This window comes from Cibotium barometz, chromosome 24, assembly GCF_041138505.1.
Source record: "Cibotium barometz isolate CiBa-2024 chromosome 24, ASM4113850v1, whole genome shotgun sequence".
Classification (NCBI taxonomy): domain Eukaryota; kingdom Viridiplantae; phylum Streptophyta; class Polypodiopsida; order Cyatheales; family Cibotiaceae; genus Cibotium; species Cibotium barometz.
Window position 1 is genome coordinate 36,432,966 of NC_141069.1, and position 9,778 is coordinate 36,442,743.

At 40.4% G+C, this 9,778-nt stretch overlaps 1 protein-coding gene across 1 annotated transcript; it reads left to right on the forward strand.

The window, feature by feature from the left end:
• The first annotated feature begins 3,541 nt into the window (after positions 1-3,541).
• LOC147625244 (berberine bridge enzyme-like D-1) lies at positions 3,542-5,843 on the forward strand. The gene is made up of 2 exons (XM_086818514.1): positions 3,542-4,935; positions 5,078-5,843. The coding sequence occupies exons 1-2, from the start codon at positions 3,934-3,936 to the stop codon at positions 5,603-5,605; spliced, it is 1,530 nt and encodes a 509-aa protein (XP_086674640.1). The 5' UTR covers positions 3,542-3,933; the 3' UTR covers positions 5,606-5,843.
• Positions 5,844-9,778: the final 3,935 nt, after the last annotated feature.

Below are 9,778 nucleotides of genomic sequence, written 5' to 3' on the forward strand. Positions count from 1 at the left end.
TAGCCCATGGGCACCCAATGTGTGCCTATTTACCCAAACACAAAAGGATGGACATAGGAACAAGAGACTGCTGCAGCAAACCCAGTGGAGAAGGAATGACATCAGCAAACTTCATGGAGGCTCCTAAGGAAGTGGAGTCAGATCATCTTTTATGAGAGAGAGAAAGAGAGAGAGAGAGAGAGAGAGAGTGAGTGAGTGAGTGAGTGAGAGAGAGAGAGAGTGAGTGAAACCCCAAAATCCAATGTAACCTACCCCAGCAGAGTGAGTGAAACCCCAAAATCCAATGTAACCTACCCCAGCAGAGTTAAACCGCCTCTGAGCCATCGATGATGTAGGCCATGTGGTAGATGTATGTGTGAGCACTTTAGTCAAGGTCACGTGCACTTGTAATAGCCTTAGACACATAGAGAGAGAAAGTGTCAAGGACTATGAGTTTAGGGACTTGAGGCACTGGTCGCGGACTATCAAGTAAGAGGGAAACTTGGTATAGGGTCCAGGTGTGCTAGGAGTATTCACTTGAGGGGAGGTGTTGAAATATACAAGGGAATAGGTGCAACCGGAATCTTACTCTAGGATAGATTGTGGAAGAGGTGTTGAAATATACAAGTGAATAGGTGCAACCGGAATCTTACTCTAGGATAGATTGTGGAAGAGGTGTTGAAATATACAAGTGAATAGGTGCAACCGGAATCTTACTCTAGGATAGATTGTGGAAGAGTAGAGAATTCACAAGAATTGATTCAACCATAAAAACCAATGCTTCGCAAGCTTCAACTAAATCAAATTAATTGAAATTCAAACACTTAACAAAATTAAAATACTTAGCTCAATAGAACATGTTGGGTGCAATCTCCCCCCCCTTATGCGTGGCCTTCCCCACACAAGGGTATTTAATTAGCTTTTCAAAAATAGGCCATAGCCCCCAAAATATACAAAATGTGCTTTTAGAGAGCATGGCACTCTTCTTTTACAAAAACCCTTTCGTCTCTTCAATCACTCTTTTTGTTGAGTTCTTGCTTTCGTTTCCCCTGAATAAAAAGAAACATTGCATTCCAAGGAATAAATCAACCAAAAACATATCAAAAGCACAAATCTTAACCCTTAGATGAAGTTCCAATATCTTACTTACTTTGATAAGCTGGGGTGGCAACAATTTCTTGTTGTTTAGAGGTGAGAGCTTGAGCTTTTGTTAGACCTTGTGTTGGTTGTGCTTGTAGAAAAGGTGCCAAAGCAATAAGTAGATTACCAGAGTTTTGCAAGGCAGTAAAGAGAGTTGGAGGCCCACATTGACTAATTTGAAGGTTTCCTTGCTGCGCATAAGAAAATCAATTACACAATCCTTTGCAACAACTAAAAAAGAAGAACCTGTTCTCCTACTTCATCTTCTCTTGTATAGTCAACATTCAAGACTTTTCCACAAATCTTTTAACCGTCTTTACCACATCAAATGGGCATCTTTCATTCAAAGTTTCCAACCTATGATTCAATACCAACCTGGAAAAGAAAATGTTGTTGCCGATGCTTTGAGTCGAAGACCAAATATCAACAACATTTCCATTATTGAAAGTGAACCATTTGTACTTATGAAAGAAACTTATGAAGTTGATCCAGATTTTTCTGAAATATGGATCAAATTGCGTAGAAACAATTGGACACCTAAAGAGAAAGGGAAAATTATATAATATTTTATCTAAAAGTCTCTTGTCAACCTGTATAAGCTAGCTAACTAAGCATTTATTTTGTCCAAAAGTCTCTTGTCACGTGGCCCATATAAGCTAGTTGGCCAACTCTTATAGCCACTATATTTAAGTGGCTTGGATACCATCATAATCATTTGTAATAACCTCAAGAGTGTATTAGCTAGGCCTTCTTCTTAGAAGAGTATCAATAGGTGGCGACTCAATCTTTTGAATGTGAAGATTAAGAATCTTGCCATTCTCCACCAATTTTTCTTGCTTGATTTATTCTCTCATAGCATTTTGTTGTGATGCTATAATACCCGAACTCAACTCTACTCTAGGTGTGATAGGAACATTGTCTTCATCTTCATCCTATGAGCTGGAATATTCTGGAGTTGGTGATCTAGAAGACAATTCTTAAATCCCTCTTACGCAACTAGAAGGCTACACAAAAGGCTATTTATCATTTTTATTGACCATCAATATTTTGTTACGCACCATTAATTCATAAAAGAAAAATATAATAATAATAATTTCAACTTTTCATTTTCCTTGTCAATTACCATCCAATTCATGTATTACATCACATGATCCTATGCTGCAAGACAAAAAAAATAGGGTGTTAATCTTGTGGGTCATGACTCATTTTCTATTTACATGTGAGGCTAAGTGGAGACGTAAATGTTATTAATGTGGTCTTTTCAGTGATCTAGAGTCAAGCCCAATTTTCAAAAGATGAGTCGTAGTACTTACATCAAGGAGTTTCCTAATGCCAAAGTCTCTCTATATTGGGAGTCATAATTTGCACATGATGAGCAAAGTCCAATTTTCAAAAGATGAGTCGTAGTACTTACATCAAGGAGTTTCCTAATGCCAAAGTCTCTCTATATTGGGAGTCATAATTTGCACATGATGAGGACGGTGGGGGAAGTGTATACAAAGTCCAATTTTCAAAGAATGAGCTTGAATGAAGAAATAGTGTCCAAATTGCCAAGAGTCTTTTTCTTGTATTGAGACTCATTATGTGCACATGTTGGAAGACGGTGGGGGGAAAGGTCCTAGTGCTATGTATTACATAAAGGAAGGACCTTTAGCACAAGTGTTCACATATTTGCACATGGGGAATGTAAAAATGTGAGTGAGAGGAAGGAAAAGTAATTTCTTTTGGAAATTTGGGTCAAGCAGATAGAAAGTGCGAGTGTGAATTTCAGAAAAAAGATCATGTGTGGAAAGGTGCTAAGGCCAGGCTTTGGGAAACAACCAAAATAAATAAATAAATAAAAATCTAGAAAATAATCACATGTTTTGACTTTTACATGAACTATCATTGTTGTTGGCATGAAAAGGGGATTAAATCATTATTCCAGCATCTTCAATTGGATTATATAATTGGTATAATATCACCTTTATCCCTTTTTTTATTTTATTTATTTTTATTTTATTTTATTTTAGTGAAAGCGGTTTTTTTTTGGGTAATCACCCCCAAGTTGTATATATTTTTTGCTAGCAAGTTATTACTTGTACACGTTTTGTTAGGCTTCTTTTTGTAAATTTTATATACTAAAGATTTTGTTAGGCTGCTTATTGTATAAAAAAAGATTTATTTTTTTCTAATGCATTTATAAATAAAGAATTCCTTTTATTCCACAATGTAGCATGTGGTAAAGTTTCTTTTATAGATTGACTATAGCAAGTCAACGAAAGGAAAAGCAATGTGTTGATTTTTTGGGGGGTTTTTTTTAATGTTTAAATTGATGATGTAATAATGACGTGGTCATGATAAATTAAAAAAAGAGCGATATTGTTGAGGAGCATCTCATTATTTTTGTTCGACGCAGTTGGCATATTTATGCTTCTGCTGCCATGCCATCTCTCACACACACACACACACACACACACACACACACACACAGCCTCTCTCAGCAACAGGGGCTGCTAGCTTGTAGCCTGCATAGCTCTCCTTCGCCTCTTCTTATCAGACACCATCCATGCAGCCTCTTCTTATCTAACACAACCACTAATACCATTACCAGACAAAGATTAGCACTGCTAATACTACTCTCAGATATGGATTAGCACCACTAATCCGACTATTCTCTCTCCAACACTGTCACCCAAGAATTACCACTGCAGAATACCTCTGTTAAGCAAGGATTAGCACTACTAATACTACTATCAAATCCTTATACAAGGTTGGTGCTGAAGGCAATCTCTCTCTCTCTCTCTCTCTCTCTGTCTGTCTGTCTCTAGCAGAATGGGTTCCTACCTTGTGGCCTCCATAGCTCTCCTTTGCCTCTCCTTCTTATCACCCATCAATGCAGCAACTGTCGATAGCTTGGCTACCTGCTTGACAGAAAAAGGCATCCTCAACTTCACCACATCCCAATCCAACTCTCCCTCCTTCACCACACTATTGGATTTCTCTCTCCAAAACCTCAGATTCACAGAGTCTGGAGTGCCCAAGCCACAGGCCATCATCCTCCCCTCCTCGGCCCAGCAAGTGAAAGGGGCCTGGGCCTGCATCCGAGCTGCCAAGTGGGCCCTCAGAGTTAGAAGTGGGGGCCACAGCTATGAGGGCATCTCCTCAACAGCCTCCTCGCCCTTTGTCATCATTGACCTCATGAACATGAGGGCTATTACTGTAAATCCAACCCGTGAATTAGTGTGGGTTGAAGCAGGTGCTACCCTCGGCGAGCTCTACTACTCCATATCATCAGCAACATCATCATATGGGTTGTCGGCCGGTACATGCGCCACCATAGGCGTGGGGGGCCACATCATGGGGGGTGGCTATGGCATGCTATCTAGAAAGTATGGTGTTGCAGCAGATAATGTATTGGAGGCCCATGTAATTACTGCTAATGGGACCTTAATCAAGAGGGTTAGTGCTGCTGATGCAGAGCTGTTTTGGGCCCTAAGGGGAGGGGGTGGGGGCAGCTGGGGTATTGTGGTGGCATGGAAACTGAAGCTTGTGAAAGTGCCCTCCGTTGTGACCACCTTCAATGTATGGAGGACAGGCAAGCAGGCCATTACTGATCTTGTGTACAAGTGGCAGAGCGTCGCCCCGGTCGCCCCGCCAGAGCTTTTTGTGGCTATCTACATGGCAGGCATCAACTCATCAGGAGTCATGGACATGGGTGCCTCTTTCTATGGCCAGTATTGGGGAACCATTGATCAAACAGTAGCCCTCATTAACTCCCTCTATCCGGAACTCGGCTTGACTGCCTCTGATTGCCGGCAGGGTAATTGGATACAGGTAAGTGCCCTTCATTCTCTTCTTGCTAATCATTGTTTTAATCATGCTAAATGCGATAATTTGAGGAGCACTAACTATGTTAATTATGTTGAAAATGTGGGGTAAGGAAGAGGTATAACCATGGAGAGTGTGATGTATGCAGGCGATAGCGAGTATAGCCGGGGTATCAGGCCCGAGCGCATTGCTAAGCAGGCAGCAAGCAAGCAAGAATTACTTCAAAGCCAAGTCAGACTATGTGTCAAAGCCCTTAACAAAGCAAGCAATAGGGGGTGCATTCAACATACTGGAGCAAAACACAAGGGGGTGGATGATTTTTGAGCCTTATGGGGGCATAATGGCTCAAATAAGCTCAAATGCAATAGCATTTCCATATAGGGCAGGCAATCTATTTGTCATCCAATACCAAGCAACATGGTCTAGTGATGCTAATTCACCTGATTCTGCACTAATCACATGGGTTAATGGGCTCTATAATTACATGGCCCCCTTCGTCTCCTACAACCTCTCTAGATCTGCCTATGTCAATTACATTGATCTTGACCTTGGTGATGGCGTCTCAGCAGGTAAAAGCTACTTTGGTCCCAACTTTGCCCAACTGGTCAACATTAAAGCTAGATTTGATCCTTATAACCTGTTTAATCAACCCCAAAGTGTGCCCACTTCTTTGTAATCATGCCTCTAATCATGCTCTTTTTTTAAAATTGAGCATGTATCCTCTTGACTTGTTTAATTAGCTCCCCCAAAGCTTGCCACTTAGCTCCTTAATCCACTTGAGACCACCTGATGTTCAAGCAATAATCATTGTGTTCGTTTTTGGGTCATTTGATCTCTAAACTTGTTTAATTAGCACCATAAAAGCTTTGTATTTAACCCTTTAATCCACAGTGGCTACAGCAACATTTCTGTTTTTTTTTAAACCTCTAAATTTTATCTTCTCGATTTTTTTTAAAAAAAATCAAATTTTAAGGCATTTTAATGATAGTTTAGTTTCTCAAGAAAAATTTTAAAACTTATAAGGCTCGAAATTTGAGAGAGTAATGTTTTCTGTGACTGACCCACATCCTGTATGCTGCTTAAAAACCTGTCAGGATTAATTTCTTTATTAGTACTCAAAAAGACTCGTGAATCGGTTGGCAGTTGCTACATTTTTGGGTAATCCCGATTTCCGATTCACCTCAATTACTCTGATCATTTTGCGCTCTGGCTTTTTGAAAACTTTCTATGACCTGCTTGCCCAGATTAGCACTTTAATCCACTACATAAGAGTTTTAGATTTGAGAAAATTTTCCACAGAATATTTAAATTTTGCAATGGTCACTCTTTCTCTCTCTCTCTCTCTGTCTCTCACACACGCGCGCGCACGATACAAAATTACTAATTATTGTTCAATATTATATTACTAATTATTATTTTTAAATAAAGGCTGCTTATATTAAGAGATTAGAGAAAGAAGTTACAACATATAAAGAGCTCTAATAAGCACAATATCCTTAGAAATGATAGTCTCTCTTATCAACATATCCTCAATTGCTTGACTCACCTTGTGAAGTTTGTCTTTAGCTTTGTTGTGAAGTTTCCCTAATTGAGAGTCCAGATCCTTCAGCCTTCTTTGTATGTATCTTTCACTTGCATGAACCAAATTCTCTTTCAGCCAGATCTTGTTAGTAGGATTGCTATTAAACATGACCTCCAATTTATGTAACCAAATACACCACAACATTTCAGTTCAAAAAACTACCCATAACTCCATGGTGCACCCAATGCTATCTCCTAGTAACAAATTTTTCCAATCTAAGGAGTAACCATTCCAATTTAGAATGCATCCAGCCAAGGTGTTAAAGCACTTTTTTGCAAGGGAACAGTGAATGAAGATGTGCATGTCATCCTCTCAACTCATGGCATCTGTGACATTTCCCATTTCCAACATTTATTGTGAGGGCTTTTTGCTGTGTCCAAAGGGCTCTATGCATGATCAGCCAAGCAAGGCAGACTTTCGTAGGTTCCACATATTTGTTCCACAGCTTACCAAACAAAAAGTACCATTGAGATTTATCCATACATATTTTCCACCTCTTGTTAAGTTTGCAGTGAATAGGAGGGGTCCACAATTTGGAGGGAATGGGAAAGATATCAACCTGAGTCTTCCATTGGAATGCTTTGGGGTGTGGCAAATCTCTAATTGAAAGAAGCCAAGAATCAATAATGCTCCATAAACTGATCCTTTTCCCAATAAGGTCAAGCTCTACATTCGACTCATTGTACACTCTGATCAGATCAGCTCTGGACATCCAGGACTTATTGTCCTAGTCCCAGATATCCCACCAACTGCATATACCAATCTTGTGCATCCTAAGAGCACACTCAGCCTGGGCAGCATCAACTAGAGGGAGGGGAATGCAAGGCCACCAGAGGGAATCTCTACCATGGATTCCCCAAGTGAAACTAGGTTTCTCAGATAGGACCAAGTCAGCCTTTACAGCATTCCAAGCAAACCAAAGAGATGATACAAGCTGGCTGCGAGCAGGTTTTATCTGAAATTTACTTGCCATGATTGTGAGTGGGAGGAGGTTCTTCCATTTGGGGAAGTGCTTGAGTTGGAATTGGTCAGAGTTCCTATTGATTAGCCAAGCCCAGTCATCAGATGGGTGGAGGAAGCTTCTCAATATCCATTTAGCTGCCAATCTGTCAGCAAGATTAGTAACATCTTTGAGGCCTAGACCTCCTTTGCTAGTTTCCAAACAACACCAGTCCCACCTAACTTAAGGGATTTTTTAAATCTAGTGGTCCCCTCGCCATAGGGAATTCCTACACAATCTTATGAATTTTAGTAAATCAGATTCAAGGGGTCTCCATTTGCTTAGGAAATAGATAACATAAGGGATGATGAAGTGGTTGATTACCATCTTTCTGCCTCCAAGATTGAGTTGTCTTTTTTGCCATCTATTGAGTCTGCCTTCAATTCTGTTTAACACCCATTGCCATCTCTGCTTGAGAGTGACTCTGAACCCCATAGGAATGCCCAGTAGTCTGAAGATCACACCATCCTCCAATGTATTACATCCAGATAGGATTAACCATTTAGGAGGCTTTTTCAATAAGGGTCCTTATCCCAGTTTTCTGGTGGTTAATAACAGATCCAGATGCTCTGGACATCCAGACACTCCCAGAAGCTTCTTATACTTTGCTCATTGTTGGCAACCATGGCATTGGTGTCATCAGCAAACATTTGAGTGCATGGTTGCTTACCATTGGGGAGAGCAATTCCATTCATTTATCCTTTGTCCATCCTCTCTTTAATCAGCCAATTCAGTCCATCAGCAGCAATAGCATAGAGACGAGGGTATAAAGGGCATCCTTGTCTAATGGATTTAGTTAGGTGGAAGGCCTCTGAGAGCACACCATTCACATTAACCCTTGCAGTGGCATTACCAAATAGGGTACTCACCATTTGAACAAAGTGTTGACCTACACCATTTGCTTAAGGGATTCCAATACATAATGCCAACTAAGCCTATCATATGCTTTATCAAAATCTATTTTAAAAAAGATGTATTCTTGTTCAGATTCTTCTGCATATTCCATGCCCTCCCACCGAGTGATGATTGCATCCAGGATGTACCTTCCTTTTATGAAGCCCTTCTGTTCCTGTCTAATCCAGTTTTAAGCTTGTTGGACAACCTCAAAGCAAGGGCTTTTGCATATATTTTATAAGCACAGTTTAACATGGTGATGGGCCTCCAGTTAGTAAGGTCCTCCTTCTCATAATTGAAAGGGGAAGAGCCCCAAAAGACAGCTTCCTGCCACACAACTAATAAAGGTGACGAAAGGGTATCCTTGAAAGTCTTGTAAAATTCAGAGGGCAAACCATCAACACTTGGGCTTTTCCTCACCTTTAGGCTGTCTATGGCCTTACCCATTTCCTCTCTTGACATATTGTTTTCTAGTGATTTAGAGATACAATTTGGAATAGTTGGTTTTCTAGCCTGTCCTATGATGGCAATGCAGTTGAGGTGGTCCTTAGAAATCTCTCCCCCTTTGCTAAAGATGTTAGAGTGGTTGAAGACTTTAGTTCTATTCCCTTCCTCAGAGCAGCTGAGGGGGTTATTAGGATCTTGAAGATGAGGAAGTTTATCCTTAGCCTATTTAACTTTTAGCATTTTAAACATCTCAGGGGTTGGCAAATCAGCTTTCCCAACCCACCAGTCTTTGAAAAAAAGGTTGGTATGTTGTAGAGAGATCTCCTCCTCTCTCCTCATTTCAGCCCTACTCACGATCTACATTTGAGCTCTGAGGTCATCATGGTTTGCAATATCTTCCATCTTCTCCTCCAGTTGTTTCTTTATGGCCATGAAATCTTCAATAACCTCTTCATACTTCATCATTGCTTCTCGATTTGAGTCTGTGTGGCAGGGGGCCACTGAGGATATTGCTGCTAGTAGGATGGAGTCTGCACGATTTTGAAGGGGGGCGAGTTCTGCGTAGCCACTGGACCAGAGCTTGTGCTCTATGCTCTGAGCAGGGTGGGGGTTCCCCTCCACTCAGTGCCCATGCACCCAAGGGAGGGGGACACTAGCTGGAGAAGAGAAGGCTAAACGAAGAGCCGAGAGGGGAAGGGGCAGAGGTTAGGGAACCTGCAAGCAAAAACCCTAGCATGCAGGGGTTATCACACCAATTTCACTCATAGTTGTGACTTTTTATATTAGTAATTATTGCTCAATATATTAATATATTATATTAATATAAAAGTGTTCAATAAATTTGTAGTAACTAAACAATCATTTTATTATAGTACATCTAATTTGAAATAAGGTACCAAAACGTTTACGAGGTGGTATTAATCAAT